The sequence below is a fragment of the Scomber japonicus genome, chromosome 21, assembly GCF_027409825.1.
Source record: "Scomber japonicus isolate fScoJap1 chromosome 21, fScoJap1.pri, whole genome shotgun sequence".
NCBI classification, from domain to species: Eukaryota; Metazoa; Chordata; class Actinopteri; order Scombriformes; family Scombridae; genus Scomber; species Scomber japonicus.
Genome location: NC_070598.1, coordinates 23825029 through 23841689, shown reverse-complemented (window position 1 = coordinate 23841689; position 16661 = coordinate 23825029). Strand labels below are relative to the sequence as shown.

The 16661-nt window shown below is 40.1% G+C and overlaps 1 protein-coding gene across 1 annotated transcript in view; it reads right to left on the bottom strand.

Moving 5' to 3' along the window:
* Window positions 1–1008: 1008 nt before the first annotated feature.
* Window positions 1009–16661, bottom strand: part of stk17a (serine/threonine kinase 17a) — a 31870-nt gene continuing 16217 nt past the window's right edge. Inside the window, exons 3-7 of the mRNA XM_053342488.1 lie at window positions 5615–5762; window positions 3997–4123; window positions 3858–3906; window positions 2771–2950; window positions 1009–1384 (exon numbers count right to left, since the gene is read on the bottom strand). Of these exons, the coding sequence (XP_053198463.1) occupies window positions 1009–1384; window positions 2771–2950; window positions 3858–3906; window positions 3997–4123; window positions 5615–5762 (880 nt within the window). The remainder of the gene's footprint in view (window positions 1385–2770; window positions 2951–3857; window positions 3907–3996; window positions 4124–5614; window positions 5763–16661) is intronic.

The window sequence follows — 16661 nt, the reverse complement described above, 5'->3', positions numbered from 1 at the left end:
ACAGCAGAAATATTTATTAGAATAGAAGAATTCTTGGAAAAAAACAATCTCTCACAAAGCCATTTACCAGCTGTTCTGGAGCTTTTTAGAATATCACACATTCTTTATGAATAGAGTTCACCTGGTTGTCATGGAAATGTAGTTGAAATTTTAATTTTTTCCGAGTCCTTTCCAAGACAGCTGTGCAAACTCTATCTACAGACTGAAAGCTCTAGAATAACTACTAAACAGACTTTGTTGTGAGGCTGTTTAGTCAAGTGCTGTTTTCAAAGTCAAAAAATTCACTTTTAAATCTCAATATTTTAAAGTTTTTGTTTATGTTTCGAGGCTTGACGCTGCACATAAAATGTCAATTCTGTTCATAAATATAGAATTATAATAATACATGTCCAGAGTTTGGGAGTGGTGGGTATCTATGGCATCTGTTCACATGTAAAGCCCTGTCTCATGGTACGTTTTTCCTCCTGTGCCTTCACTCTAGAAGGTGCACATCTGGATTGAGCCTCTGTCTCTCTCTGCCTCTTCTTCGATGGATTTCTCTCTGATTAATTGTTCAAAAATAGCAGCTATAGAAAGAAGACGTCACTCTTCAACACCAAAAAAAGTTGATGAAGTTCAATTTCCAAACTCTACTGGTAGCTCGTGGAACTACTTCTGTGTATCACTCTGTCTACATTTGGCCACTTATTCAGTTATTGAAGGGTGAAAGAACAACAGCAAACCAAATGAAACACCAAGATACATAAATCTACTGGAGCTGTTTTAAGGGGTGGAGGTGGGGGTGGGGGTGTGAGTGCGTGTCAAGCAAGGTTAGCCTTGATGCATTCTGGGAGGATTATATGAGTAGGTGCGTATATAAAAAAATGTGTACACATAGAATATATATGGAGGGGAGTTTGTATAATCAGAGGGTTTATTTCGGTTACTGTGACAACACTAACTTTTCCCCTTCAGACAGTAAGAGGTTGGTGGTGGGTAGTGGAGGTGGTGGTGATGATGATGGTGGGGTTAGTAGATGAACTCTCCAGGGACCTCCTGCAGGGCACTGAAGGGTTCCTCGAATTTGAAGCGTTTGGAGATGGCCTTCTGCTCGGCTGCCAGCACCTCCTTCTCCGAGGTGGAGGTGGAGGACTGGCGGCACTGGCCCAGGGTGTAGGCTGCCATCACTATCAGCTCCTCCGTCACCGAGCCTTCTTCCTCCTCTTCCTCTTCCTCGGCTGTGGTCGTGCTGCTGGGAGTCTCGGGGCTGCTGACAGAGCTGCTGGTGGTGCTGGAGGCCTCCTGGAGCTCCACTGGAGGGATTTCCTCCAGTGTCTGGCTTTGCTGAGTCTCTGAGGGCTGAAGCCAGGGGTGTTTGAGACACTGCTCAGCTGTGGCCCGAAACCTGAACACACACACACACACACACACACACACACACACACACACACACACACACACACACACACACACACAGTTAGAATATTCTTTATTATTAAGCTGATGATATGTTGATTTTTAATGTGCTTCGATCTCTTTATTTCTCCTTCTTCCTCTCTCCTTAAAGTGCCTTGAGATGACTTTAATAAATAGATAGATTGATAAATAGGATACATGCTTCAGACATGTAGCAAAATGTGACCGGATGCTAAAAGATAATAAAAACCTGCTTGTCATGCTAGATGTGTATACTGTTCAGGCTAGGTAATGAACAAAAAAGGCAGAAAAGTGAAGCATAAACATGAGTCATGCTGTGTGATTTCTGCCTGCACACTGTCAAAGGAAAATATGTAGATTACAGTTGAACACACTGCAGCCTGCTGCACCATATATGCTTATGTTTGAATGCAGTGTGAGAATGATATGTTTACAGTTACAGTGTAGAGTTAAGATATAAGTCATTTCAAGGTATTTTACACACAGAGCAGGTTTAGACTGTACTCTTTAATACTTTACTGTATAATTAGTGGAACAGTTAAAAAGACGGAATGACATGCATGTTTTCTTTGATATTTACACTGAGAGCACATTGTCTGTGAGAGACAACGTCGAGTGGGACTGTATTGATGATGATGATGATGATGATGTCACAAGTGTGATTTTATGCTGCAGAGTGGGGCTGCAGCCTGCGTCATTGTGGACAGAATGTGTATGTGTTCTTTTTAGGAATCAAACACTGGATAAATGACTCCTAAGCAAGTTGGTGAAATACTCAGAATTAAAGAAGAGAAAAATGCTCAATATGTGCACAAGTACAAGCATGAAGAACACAGGAAGGCTGCAATCAGCAGATACTCTGGATTCTAACATGTTGGCTTTTATTTCTAACTAGTGTTTTATGTGTGTGAAATGCATCATTACACTTGTGCCTGCAGAGTTTTAGGTTAATATACAGTAGGTATTATTTATGACTTTATTTACATATGGAAAGTATAACAGCAGTGATTGATAAATGATGGTTGAATTAGTAACAAAGTGACATATGTTAACTAGTTCCTACATGGAACCTGACTACTGCTAATCTCTGCCAGCATCAGGAAAAGTTACACTCATTCAACATGTTATTTCTGTCTTAACTGCTTGTCAAAATAGTCTGTTTCCTTTTAAAGCAACATGAGGGGGTCATATCAGAGGTTTTCTATAATTCATTCTTCCTACCAATCACACAGCTACTGACAATGTGGTATGAAACTCATAATTGTGTTTTGTGCTCTTTGGTGTCTATCCTAACAATTTAACAAACAACCACAAAGGTTAGTGTGTCTTGTAGATGAGAGAGCTTTGTACTGACTGTGGCTGTTTGCGGAGCAGAGTCTGCATGAAGGAGAGAGCGGCCTGGTCCAGCTGCTGCAGCTCCTCCTCGTTGTAGCTCACGTTGAGCTGGGAGATGTTGAGAAACGTCTCCTGCTTGTCCTCGCCCAGGAACGGAGAGATTCCTGTCAGCATCACGTAGGCCAAAACGCCAATACTCCTGATCACATGACATAGAGCACAGAGGAGACTGAGTTAGGGCTGCAAACACAAAATCCTAGAACATCCTGTACACAGTTAATCTTTTAATATACACTACCTACAGCAAAACAAGGTAGGAGAGGAGAATATTTATAACATACACTAACAGGAAACTATTGTGTTAATAATGTAGAAGGTGAGTAGTTTGGTTTGTCCACACCCTTCTTTCTCCTCTCTGTCACAAGCTGTTTTTGTAGATCTGGATAAAGTTTTGTTGTTCTTATTTTTCAATGATTGTTTTGTGGATGTGATGTTGCCAGGCAACAGTGTCAATCTTCCTGTTTTTTTCACTTAACAAAATAAAATCTAGTAAAAGTGAACAATCAAAAAAGCAAAACAATGTCATGAGATGCTGTGATTCACCACCAGAGTGAAAACAGATATGTGTCCATTCTAATCACACACGCACACAAACACACATAACTTCATCAGCAACTCAGGAATCCCAGAAAAAAGAAAATTACTTTTTCACAAGGTGCTTTTATATTTTCAACAGGGCCGAAAGCAACACACACACACACACACACACACACAAATGAGGTGAAACAAAATATCAAAAATCTCGGAAACCTACATTTCTAAGATTTTTATGGGATTACAGTGGAAAACTAAGAAATGTTGCAGTCTGCCACTAGGGGGCACCAGATTACACTCTACAGTTTGCTGAGCAGCATCTTCATAAACACTTTAAATCTGTAACTGAAATAAAGTTTATGAAGGAAGTTGTAACAGTTTTAACAGGAAATCATATGTGATAATGCAGACACAACAAACCTGTACTAATACAGACAGACATGACATTCTCCATCATGTTGAACTCAGTATAAAGGCAGCAGCATCACTAACAGACTGAAGAGTTTTCTTACCACATATCTGTTGCTGTGCTTATTGGCTCATAATTCAGAATCTCAGGAGCTGGAAAGAACACAAACACACTAGTTATCCATCACAACTGAGTCAGAGTAAATACTGCAGTGGTAGAAGTGAGACTGAGCATCAACTTACCAACATACTCCGGGGTTCCCATAATCTCTCTGAGCTCCTGGTGGCTGCAGACCATCCTGGACAGACCAAAGTCCACGATCTTGATGTCGCCCAGAGGAGAGCTGCTGGTCAGCAGGATGTTCTGAGGCTGAGACACGACACATAAGAGCTTCATATGTAGGCAACAAATGTGTGTTTTCTCTCACCAGCTTCATACAGGAGACATATGTAGTAAGTTCTAATCAGTATTCAGGGTTTATCTCTCAGTATATTCACCTGCAGTCAACTGGTTATGTTAATTCACAGATTTAAAGACTTCAATATTCTTGAAATAGTGTAATGACTCATGCTGTGGTTGGGATATTGAAACTTTTTCTGTCTGAGCATAATATCTGAACATGTTTACAAGGCTGCTTCATGTTCTTTCATTTCTATCATGAGTCTCTAAACACCAAAAGTCTTTTTATTATTATTGATGGATGAAATTTGAAGTAGTGCATTGGACTCAAGCCATTGATACATTCTGGCCTTTAGAGATTCCCTCTCTAACACGTGTCAGAATGTTAACACGTTTTTACAAAACTGCCAGTTTGCTAAATGAGGAGGTGGAGTGAGTAAACACTGAACAGCTGCACTGCATCTCATATATATTATTTTTCAAATACAGCCAAGAACCAATTCAGCCTGGTCATTTCTAATCAGTGGATGTTCAGATACTAACTTGTTACAGTTGGCTGGTTCATCCAAATAGTGAAAAACATCAAAACCACATTTCCTCTCCTTCCTCTAGGTGTATGTAGTAATGATGATCTGTCTCAAACCCAACAGAATGGAACATTAAAGAAAATAATTTAGGTAAACTGTCAATTTAAGAGACATGAATATGAAAACATGTATTGTAAATGAACTGTTAAATAAAGCAGATCTTAAATATATTGAGATTGAGGTTTTGGTGGATAGCTGATAAAAAAAGTAATACTTGTGTTATGGCTTGTTTAGAATAGCATGTGACTCAAACATGGAGAAGCAGCATTCAGTCTTTATGCTCCACATATCTGAACAAACTCACAGTTCCTTTAAATCACAGTTGAAAACTTTTCTTTGCTGCTGCCTTTTATTAAGCACATTTTAGTATCTTATTCTATTTCAGCTTACTTTAATTTATAATGTAAAACTTTTAATTGTGTTTAAATGTCTTTATATTGCCATGCGTTGCCTGTATATTCTGTCCTGATGCTTTTAATGTTTTATGTAAAGTACTTTGAATTACCTTGTCGTTGAAATATGCTGTGTAAATAAATTTGCCTTGAAAAGTGAAAGTCTAATGACTACCCAAATTCATCACAGCGTGTTCTGAGTAAAGGAGATACTTCATCTGAGACTTTCTCACATCATACTGAGTTAATATTGACAGATGACTTTCTTCAGGCTCTTTCTAAAAGTGTCAGTTAAATGCTTAAAGAATGTAAGCATGTGTATCTTATTATTCCATCAGACATGTAGAGCTGACCATGGCCATTTCTATTACAATATCATAGTGATGTAGTTTTCCCTTCATTATAGAGACTATTACAGATCTTCTCCACACTAAACTAAGAGTGTCTGATGTGTTTTTTCAGGCTTGTGTGTCTCGGCTGACCTTCAAGTCGAGGTGGACTACGTTGTTCTGGTGCAGGAAAGAGACTCCCTCAAGGATCTGCCTCATAAGCCTCTTCACGTCCTCCTCGCTGAAGGCCTCGTCTTCTCGATCTGACACACACTGGTTGAAGATCTCGCCTCCGGCCGCACTGCACACACACAAACACACACATATCAACACCTGTAATTTAGAGTCTCCAGTTAACCTACCCTGCATGTGTTTGGAGTGTAGGAGGAAACCGGGGTGACCACAGGAAACCCAAACTACCGCCTGTGTGTTCCCGTTTCATCCGCAGGCTCACCAAAATCATCATCAAACTTGTCAGGGCTTTTTATGGCAGATCCCACAAGACAATGTGGAAATAAATCCCTCTCTAGACCAGGCTATGTGAGAGTGTGTGTGTGTGTGTGTGTGTGTGTGCGTGTGTTCCGACTTGCTGGAGGTGCTGGCAGAAATAGCAGAGGACCTCCAAACATAGCAAACTAATTATGAGCTTCACTTGAACGAGGCCATTTGTAGTGTTGACTGATCACTTTCTCTCCACCTCTGACACCAGAAAAAAACAAAAAAAAAACAGCAAAATGAAAACTGTCTAAGCCAAAAAAAAACAAAAACTGTAGCTAAACTGTAGCCCTCCTTTAAGTATGTGTAATTTCCTCTGACCTGAGATAAACTCTGATGGATAAACTCAATTAGAACGGGTGCATGATGGAAAAGAGAGAGAGGGCAGTCAGGAATAGACAAGGCGTCCCCTCAGGGTGCTGCTGAATTAGGCTTTATCTCAGAGGAAGGTGGAGGAAGAGGAGGAGGAGGAAGAGGAGGGGATCAGTCAGTGTTTTGCTTTTTCAAGGTGAGAAAGAAAAGCTCTTTAACCCGAGTACAGAGGATACAAACAGTCTGGAGGCATGTTAATGAAAAACGGCCCACAGGACCTCCATTGTACACACCCGTACACGCTTAGGCGCCAAACAGAGGTCCTGACTCTGATGTACAGTCAGTACTCACAGTCAAGGCAAACTTTATCCACAGTCCACTCTGCTTTATTAATGCCTTATGTTTGTGTTAGTGGACCTTACTGTTGTTGTACACTGATTCAGGTTTTCCAACATTTTGGGAGCCTTTACTTTGACATTGATGTCTAAATACAGTGGTGAAGATATCAGTTAGCTTGTTTCTAACCTTGTTTGGAAACTGTCAGACTTCATTCAAGCAGCTATCAGATAAAAAATTTACAATAATAGACAGTTTTATGTGTGTATCATAATTAAGTTCATAATTAAGACAGGAAACTTCTATTTTCAAACCATTAGTTTGCAGCCAAAGGAAAAATGTGGATACACACCAATTTTGAGGCAGTTCTTGTTTATTATAATTTAAGCAGAATAAATGAGTAAATGTTCATTCTATTAATTATTAAAAGGGAAATTCACCGCTTCTCAGATTAGACTGTTTTCATCTTTTCTTGAATACCCATTCAAAACATGTGTGATATTAGCAGCAATGGCTCAACTGTTTCCAGATCCTAGCTAATGAAACACAAGAAGAAAGTTGTAAAAACCCTGAATTATCCTTTAATATCTGTGGGTAAACTACACAAACCACAGAGAAAAGATCTGTTTCATTAAAGCTCAGAAACGCAGAGCTGACTGTGAAAAGCTTCAATTGACCAACTCGAGTTTAACAAACTAAACCAGGAATCAACTGTTTCATAAAGTCTGAGTTTAAGAACTTCTTAACCCATTCTTGTTCTCTCCTGCTTTGAAATATCAATCCTGATTTTTTTTTTTATCAATTCAAATTTAAACCAGATTTCCTGATTAAGCCTGAATTACTCAATCTGGTTAACACCCCTCCAATAGAGTTCAGTAGTTTGTTGCTGTGATTGTCCTGTGCTAAACCCTGAGCTGCTGTGCTGCCAGATAAAGGGTCAGTTCAACCAATTAAAAAAACAGCTTACTTTTCCCTTTACATTTTGTTTCATGTATCTAAGTTTTGTGATATCTGCTGCTGAAACCCAGACAATAATGTAGTGTGTGTAGTGCTAAATGCAATGAGGAAGTTAAACTACTTCTACTACTAACAATTACAATGTCAGACTCATACATACTAAATGTTTATTGATACTCTCTTTAAATGTTGATGCCCTGAAGCCTCACTACCATAATCTCTATTAAACCTTTTAATACATCAACCCTGACACAAGTGGTTAGTGGATTAACATGCTGGATTTGTTTACAACTTCTGTGAGTGAGTGAATGGAGGAAGTATCAGAAACCAGAGCGCACGAGAAGAGAGGATTTATGAGAAATCAACTGCAATTGAGGGAGTGTGTGTTTGTGTGTGCGATGTGATTTGCTTTATAATCTGTGTCACCGCTGTGCACGCATGCATGCACGCACACACACCTGCACATGAAACTGCTTTCTACAAGTGCATTAACTGATGGAATGTAATTTCATTCCTCAGAGGATCAGACAGAAACTAATCCAGTCTGACATACAGAAAACAACAAAACACTTCCTGCTCTGGAAGGTCTGCCTCACAGGAGCTTTACTGCAAATACTACACACATAGATGAATTTAAGTGTGACCACTGAGATCAGATTAAAAACTGCATATGGTCCATTTACCTCACATATGACGGTATCTACACAGAGTTAGCTGTGTGTAGAGCCTGTAAAGAAAGGTGTACTTTCACATCTTAGTCTCTTCACAAAGTCTTAAAGTCAGTGGGACCATCTTTAAAACAGCTGCAAAGTCTAGACATCTGAATGTTAACCTCATGTTTCCATACTGTCTTCTTGCTTTGTTCAAGACTGTGTAACTGTGAAAACAGCTTTCTGTAGTAGAAAGCTGCCAGAGCACTGTAGTGTACACACATATTTAATACATGAAAGGTTAGGGCTGGCACCAAACTTCCATACTTTACTGACCAAACTGCTTCCATACTATCAAGTATTTAAAACATCTTATCATTTGGTTCCAAGTTTCCAGAGTTTTCCAGAACATCTTGAAGAGTTTCTCAACATAAACAACAGTGGAGGCAACAACTCTGAAGTCTGCAATGGCTTCATCAGTAACAGGAGGTTTGACCGAAACACATAACTAAAGAAGGCAGGCTTTTAAATTATCATTATTATCAAAATATTGAAGATGATTATATTGCTATGGTTTGTCATTAAAACAGCGCTGATTGGGCAGACGGTATCCGGCTGACAACAGTGTCTTGTGAGGCTTGGCTAACGTTAGCTAATGCTTTGCTATGTTAGTGTCTGTTCACCAGCCACCGAATCAGCATGTTTCATCATTTTTCGATATTTTAATACATCTTCATCTTGTCTTACCTGCAGGTTACGTGTTTTGTTCCAACTTGCTGTTTTGAGCCGTTTACCTGGCTAAATTAGTATTAACAGACAGTATGCTACATGAAGTAACTGTCATGAAGCAAAATGGTTCATTAATGGAAGCAAAGACAAAGTAGAACACCTGACACAGATGTGGCTGCACTGATGGAATGAGTGCAGTGGAAATGTATGATGCTGTATCAGGACAACAGGTCAACATGGAGGAAGTGTTACATCTGCATTAACTAAGGAGCAAGACATTAGAAATAAGGACGCGTCTCTAATACAAGTATGTCCCCCCTCAGGGAACTGGCATAGAATTCAAATACCTTAACATGGGGCCCAATTGGGCAGGCTGAACAGTTCCCTTTGGGGGCTTTCCCAGGGTCCTAAAAATTCAGGAGAAGGCCCTAAATAAACTAGATTTTCCCTAGATGACTAGGTTGAGAAATTTGGCGCAATGTGTCCTCCATCCACCAGATGGCTCAGTCTCCAGGTATTGGACAGGGGAGACTGATAGCAATAACTTAATGGCTCAGGTATTGCTCTGTCCACTGGCAGCACTTTAACATTGACATTTGAAATGTTCCAAAACCATTGATATTTGAAAGCGGAAATGTGGGACCTTCATGTATGGGGACAGAGCTTACAATGTGCTGATTTTGGAAGCTCTGGGTGCCCCAGAAAAAAGTTCTTGCCAACCCTAATTTGCCATAAATTTCATACGACCAGGAAATGGGTTCCAAAGCACCCAGGGACCCCACATTTTAGAGCAGATGCTCTCCTTGGGCTCAATTTTTATACCTCCAAAGGGGTTGAGAGGTGTAGGTATAACCCTTTGATGAGAATAGGTCATTTTAGACCACATTTTTCTGGGGTATTGAGGCTGAAATATGTTGATTTGCACTCATTTCAGAGCAATCATACAGTGGTTTCAAATCTCTATGTATTTTGTCCACTCTGCAGGAAGATGTCCACTTGGAATTACAAATGAATGGGGGTTGAAAGTAAGGGAAAATGTTTTTCAAAGTATATTAAATGGTGAACATCATATTTCAGTTAAAATTGCTTTAAATTAACATCAACTCTTTCCAATCCAGAATCCGGTGTCTTGGGCTATTTCCTTGCAGAAGCACAGTGGCAACATGCAACCAAATCCACTTGATTGATGAGCTTGCAGAGATCACCCGGTGCAATTTAGGAGTCAAAATTCATTATAGAAGAGGAACGATGGAAAGCTTCCCAATCAAGGACAATGACACTTGGGCATCCCCTGTATGAATGGAGCCCAGGGATGTGCTGTCTCACTGTGTTCAGACAGTTGGATGCAGTGATCCAGATTGATCATAAAATAAAAATAAATAAAAACTCTTTCATCCTTTTACATTTTGGGGGAAAAAATGGACCACAAACCTAACTGTTTAACCATTTCCTAAATGGTCATTCACTGGCTGACTCACGTGTGAGATTCATGATGCCATCTTCACTCTCCCAACAGCATCCCCAACCACCTCTCTACCAGTTCTGTGTGGTACAAAGAACTTATTAATTCCTGGCCTGGACAACGCATTGCCAGTGAACAGAATCAAAGCAGTAATTACATTTCCTTCATAATGTTCATCATTGTTGGCTTCCTAAACACAAGCAAACTCTCTAAATCAATCAATTAATATACTTTTGAATAAACATTTTGGCCCTCAATGGCCGAGCACGCTCACTAAATGGGCAATCTACAGCACCAGAAACAGACATCACCTCCATTCATATGGTCCCAAACAAAAGCAGATGGGCCTGCTGGCTGTGTGTTTCCTCTGAAGCCTGACAGTAGCTTTGAAGCCCAGTGAGAGGTCAGGTTCATGCAGGCCAGAGGGCAGTCAGAGTTTGATTGGCGAGTTGCTAATGTAATTAATGAAATTAGTGTCAGCACAGTACTGTGGGAATGGATCAATCCAGCTTTGATCTGCACCCGTTACCCTCAACCTCAGAAAAGAAAGAGCAAACGTGAACGTCAGCTGACCTAAATAATCTGCTTCATATTTGACCTACTTCAGACATACCATAAACACAAACACACCCTCAAAACAATGGTAGGAATGTGTTATTATCTGAAGGAAGCCCTTATGAAAGACAGGGCAAGTATGAACTTACTGGACACTCCTTTACAAGAATGCCTCACATAAACTGAGTGCAGATATGGGAATGATCAAACTCTGATTCCTCCATCAAACTTCAGGTAGATAGAAATGCTCCAACGGAAGCAGATAAGTGGAGGAGAATAACTACATCTACAAAGGACAGCAGAGACAAAGAGACAAACGTGCGTGACAGAGAGGCGGAGGGATAAAGTCAGAGTGAGGTCAAGTGAATGCCTCGGAGCAGCCCTCCGTCCTGCACTCATCATGTATTCATGTACAGCAAATTGGACTTTCCCACATGGAAACGGCTCCATGTAGAATAGAGAAGTGGTCCTCTCAAACTAGAACTCAAGCATTGACCACATTAGTCCAACTGCCTGAAATCTGACATCACCAGTAATTATATTTAGGGCCAAATTAACTTTCTATGGGGCCCCAGGCCAAAAATGAGCTGTGGGCCCCTATTGTGCCACCCCTCCACATAAACACACGTTTTTCAAAATCCATTTTTCCCAGAGCCTCACAAACTAATCAGTATTCCCATGCTGGAATACAGGACCTTTCATAAGGATGGGAGATGGGGAATTTTAATGATTGCATATTTTTAATGAGTTAGTTTACCAGACTGTAAACATGTAGTGAATTATTGTGTGTTTTCGCTCACACAGTCTGTAAATAACTATTCATATTTAAAATGTGCCTCATATGACACAGGCCTGATACTTTGATAGCATTGCCTGATTCATTGTGTTTGCACTCAGAGTAAAAAAGCTGTAAAAAAGCTCAGTGTAAATAGGGATAATTCATTCATTAAGCCCATTAATGTCTGTGTGGCGCTGATTGAAAACACAATGGATGTTTTAATACTTACGGCACAATTGTCAAGTTGTTTATAAGGCCTTGAAAGGACTTGCTCCCCTGTATTTAACAGAACTCCTGCCCCCATACCACACTGGCAGATAATTGTCCTGTCTGTCCACAGATCCAGGACCAAGTGCTGCGGGGACAGGGTCTTCATCATTGCTGTCGGTAAAACAGTGGAACTCTATTCCTCCCCTCATTCGTTTCTCTCCCACCATTGAGTTTTAAGAAAAACCTTAAAACTTACTTTTACTCCATAGCTTTTAACTGTGTCTAACTGTCACTGTGTATTTTATCATCTTGTATTTTTATTTCTGATTTATTTTTTATTGTGTTTTCTATTTTTTGTGTGTTCTTTTATGTTTAAGGTTCTAAGCTGAAATTGAATGTGTTTTAAAGTGAAGGTCAGTGGTTGCAAATGTACAGTATACTGTATATCAAATTGCAACTTACTAATTGAAAGCTTGATTAGAATACATTAATATAATTTGTTCTGCTTGAGGTTTCTTCCCATTAAAAGGGAGTTTTTCCTTGCTGCTGTCGCCAAGTGCTGCTCATGTGGGAATGTTGGGTCTCTTTATATTAAATTAAGAGTACAGTCTAGACCTGCTCTATGTGTAAAATGCCTTGAGATGACTTTTGTTGTGATTTGGTGCTATATAAATAAAGATTGATTGATTGATTGATAATATAATAAAGTATCCAGCTGCAACAGGGTTGCTGTTACAGTTTGTGACAGTTTGATTAGACACTGTTTCATTTATTTAGGAATGTGCACCATGTGAACATTATATCAAACATTCTCTTTTACCTTCTAGTTTTTATTGTTCTTTACTGTTTATATTTAAGCAATACATCTTTATTATTACCTAATAAATTGAGAAATGTAATAGAATTAAAACAGTATATGGATACAAGTCTTTATGTGTGACAAAGTCTACCAGGAGTTAACAGGAAACATCAATAACAGTGTGTGTTATTGAACTGTGAATATTAACAAGTCATTCCAATGTTTGTCCCACTGTATGACTCTCTCTCTCTCTCTCTCTCTCTCTCTCTCTCTCTCTCTCTCTCTCTCTCTCTCTCTCTCTCTGGGCGAGAGGCCATGCTTTGGCTGCTCACGTGCGCTTGTGCGGCTCAACTGACATAATGAACTCCCAGCTGGAGCTCAGCCAGCAATGAGGCCACAGAGCTCTCATTCATTCTCTGTTTAACTGCTCTCTCCATCACCCTCTCATTTACACCATTCTCACCTCTGTCTCTTCCCCTAGCTTCTCATCTTCACTCTCACTCTTTCTTTCTTCCTTCCTCTCTCTCTCTCTCTCTCTTCTAGTCTGAAAAAAGCCCCCCCCCCCCCCTTTCTCCCATCATGGCATGAATAGTTTTCTATGTCCAGTTGACCCTCATTTGAAGAATATCTCCTCCTCCTCCCCCCATCGCATCCATCTACTCCTCCATCTATCCTTCATCACCATTTGCCCCACTGCCCGAAATATCTGTCAGCTGTCCGCCGAATAAAAGACGGGGAGAGAAAAAAAGAAGGAGACAAGAGCATGTTGTCAACATCTCTCCACTGAAAGAATGAAAGCATTCTGCTCTATTTCCCTCCTGGTATAAAAAGCACCGGGGGGGGGGGGGGGTATTTAAAAAAAGGAGGAGGAGGAGGAAGGATGGAGGGGGGGGGGGGGGGGGTAGATCAGTGGTGATTCTCTGGATTGAATGGTGCTGACACGAGCTCTGACAATCACATAGAGACACTCATCCCTTTATTCTTATCATTCACTTCCTCATATCAGACACACTTCAACTGATTTCATTTCCAATGGTTGTTGAGAAGTTTTATAAGGTTGGAAGTTGCTCATTTACTTAACAGAAGCTGATAATGCTGCTACTCTTTCTTATTTTACTATTTAACAGATATGATGCTAATTGATTATATACACCATCATTTGTGCAGTTTTTGAATTTAATTGGAGAATAAGGAGAAACTCCAGTTTGAACTTCAACTGTATCTGAATGGATTAACTTTAGAGAATCATGTGTCGGCTCATCTCACCGCTTCCATTTCAATTACTATGTCAGCTTTTATTCAGTGATTGTGGTCATCAAAATAAGAGTGTAAGAGTTTAGGTCTATCACGATAAGTAATTCTGTTTGAACAATATATTGTCTCAGAAATAATCGTGATAAACGATATTATTGTCATTTGAAGATCATTTTATACCACTGATATAATGATGATATAATAGTATAATAGGGGGGTGGAGAGTAAAAACAGACTACCATTATGGTTGGGGACAGAGTTATTTACCTTTAATTCTTCTACAGTCTCCACTCAGGACGTACACAGTGAGGAATGGAGGACACTACTTGTTTAGCCAATGTGACATGAATAGACTCTTAGCTGCTAATGTGAAATGTGGTGATACTGAGGTCAAAAAAATGATCAAAGTCATGTCCATGTATCATATGATAAGTCCATATATAGACATGATGATGTTGATAATTATGTTACTGTATGATAAGTAGATAACATAATGAAATGTATACTTACGTCACTCTACTGTTAGAAAATATAAGCCAACATTCAAGTGTAACTGGAGATAAATAGACGTAATTGGCTAAATATGTTTCATAAATTCAATTCATATATGTCATAGGAGTAGGTGGAGGCAGATGTAAAGCCTGTAGACTCTATAATAATACCATCCTGTAAAGCTCTTGCTATTCTAAGGAATGAAAGATCACGTTACAGAAATGTCCTCGAGACATGCAGCAACATGTTTTTAAGGGACCTCGAAACTGATCAACACACGTAGACAGAGCTGAGCTTAGTGAATGAATTTATATACAGTATGTTGTCTGATACAGGAGCCTAATTATGAGAGATCAAGATGGAAATCCCCATTCCAAAATCCCTCACATCTATTATTCCTTGATTACATTTTTTCAGTTTTGGGGTAATGGTTATTATTTTTGTATGTGTAGTATGTGTAGTATCTCCTGTGTGTGTGTGTGTGTGTGTGTGTGGTTTGAATATGTGTGTGTGTGTGTGTGGTTTGAATGTGTGTGTGTATGTGTGTGTGTGTGTGGTTTGAATGTGTGTGTGTGTATGACTATGTGCCAGCTGACTGTGTGTCTGTGGCTAGGAGCACTACCCTCAAGCAGGGCAGCAGTTAATTCTAGGATTATCCTTTTTATGAACAATGGCTGGGATTGGGATTATGGACTGAGGTGGGGGAGGGGGGGGGGGATTGGAGCATTTAAAGGGGCATTTATGGGATCTCCTTAACGGGACAGATTGCACTGTATGGCATGTGCTTCTGACAGCACATAATCCTGTAAAACACTATGATCCACACTACACTGGCACTGTCTACTCCTCTGTCACTGCATGTAAACACAGAGGCAAAGCAGAGAGGAACACTGATTTTGTGGAACACTGTATGTGTGTGATCTTTTTTTGATGGGATATTTGCCTCCAGATGTTTGTATGTCTGTGTGTTAGTGATGAACTGCTGTGTGTGCACAGGTCAAAACAAATGGAAGCTGATACACAATGTGTCAATATGATCTCATTTAAATGATTTGCTCAGTGTGAAAACTGTTGAGGATGTTCATGTGTGTAGAAGGGAGGGAGGAGGAGGGGGGTGGGGTTGGATGTCACTACGGTAAGAGATGCAGGCTAAATCCAATATAGCGTGTGCAGGGACAGGGACAAGGACAGAGAGAGAGGGAGAGAGAGAGAGAGAGGGAGAGAGAGAGAGAGAGAGAGAGAGAGACCTTCTTGACCATGAACTCTCTCTCTCTTTCTCTCTCTCTCACACACACACACATACACACACACACACACACACTCTCTCCCCCTCCTCTGTAGAAACCAGGTCAAGCATGGCCCAGGCATGACCAGTGAGATGAGATCATGGACAACTGGTGCGGTTACTGTAGTAAACATGATACTGGATCACATGTGTGCATGTGTAAGTGACAGAGAGAGTGTGACAGAGAGAAATACATCTTGTCATATGTACAATTTATATGACATTTAGGATTTCTAAAATAAAATATATAGCGTAATGTAGTATATCAGCCATTCAGGCAGTATTATTGGAGGTGAGGCTCAGTGAATTTGAAGCGAGGCTCAGGACCATGGAAACCCATCATTAGCATATAGTTATCCAGCTCCCAGTGCAGTCGTCCCCCCCCCCCCCCCCCCCGAGGCATAGCACCTACAATCCCTCTGGTAGTTCCTGAGCAGCTGGGAAGCTAGGATGGCTGGGTCACTGTCTGAAGCAGAAGTAGGGCTGTGTGATGTGACCATATATATCATGTGATGATTTATTTTGTACTGGAGTATTTTTCGTTATTTGAGGTTTGTCCATCTTTTGTGTGGAATATATTGTTAACTGACAAACTGTTTATTACGTGAATAAAGATGTGCTATATCTTGATAGGTATTCTTATCTAAATATGAAATGACCTATATCAGGATATGGGATTTTGGTCATATCACCCAGCCCTATTTTCTTCATAAACAATAGATGCACCAAAGCTCTTCTTCTGTGCTTTTAAGCAGAGCTGCTACTACGGAAGCTGGTATGTACAAAACAGTACAAACAGTACTGGTATGTACAAAACTAGGCATTTGTTACTTCTGCTGCATCACTGCTCTGCCCCAATGAGTCTCTAAAAACTCTAAAGCTGGTC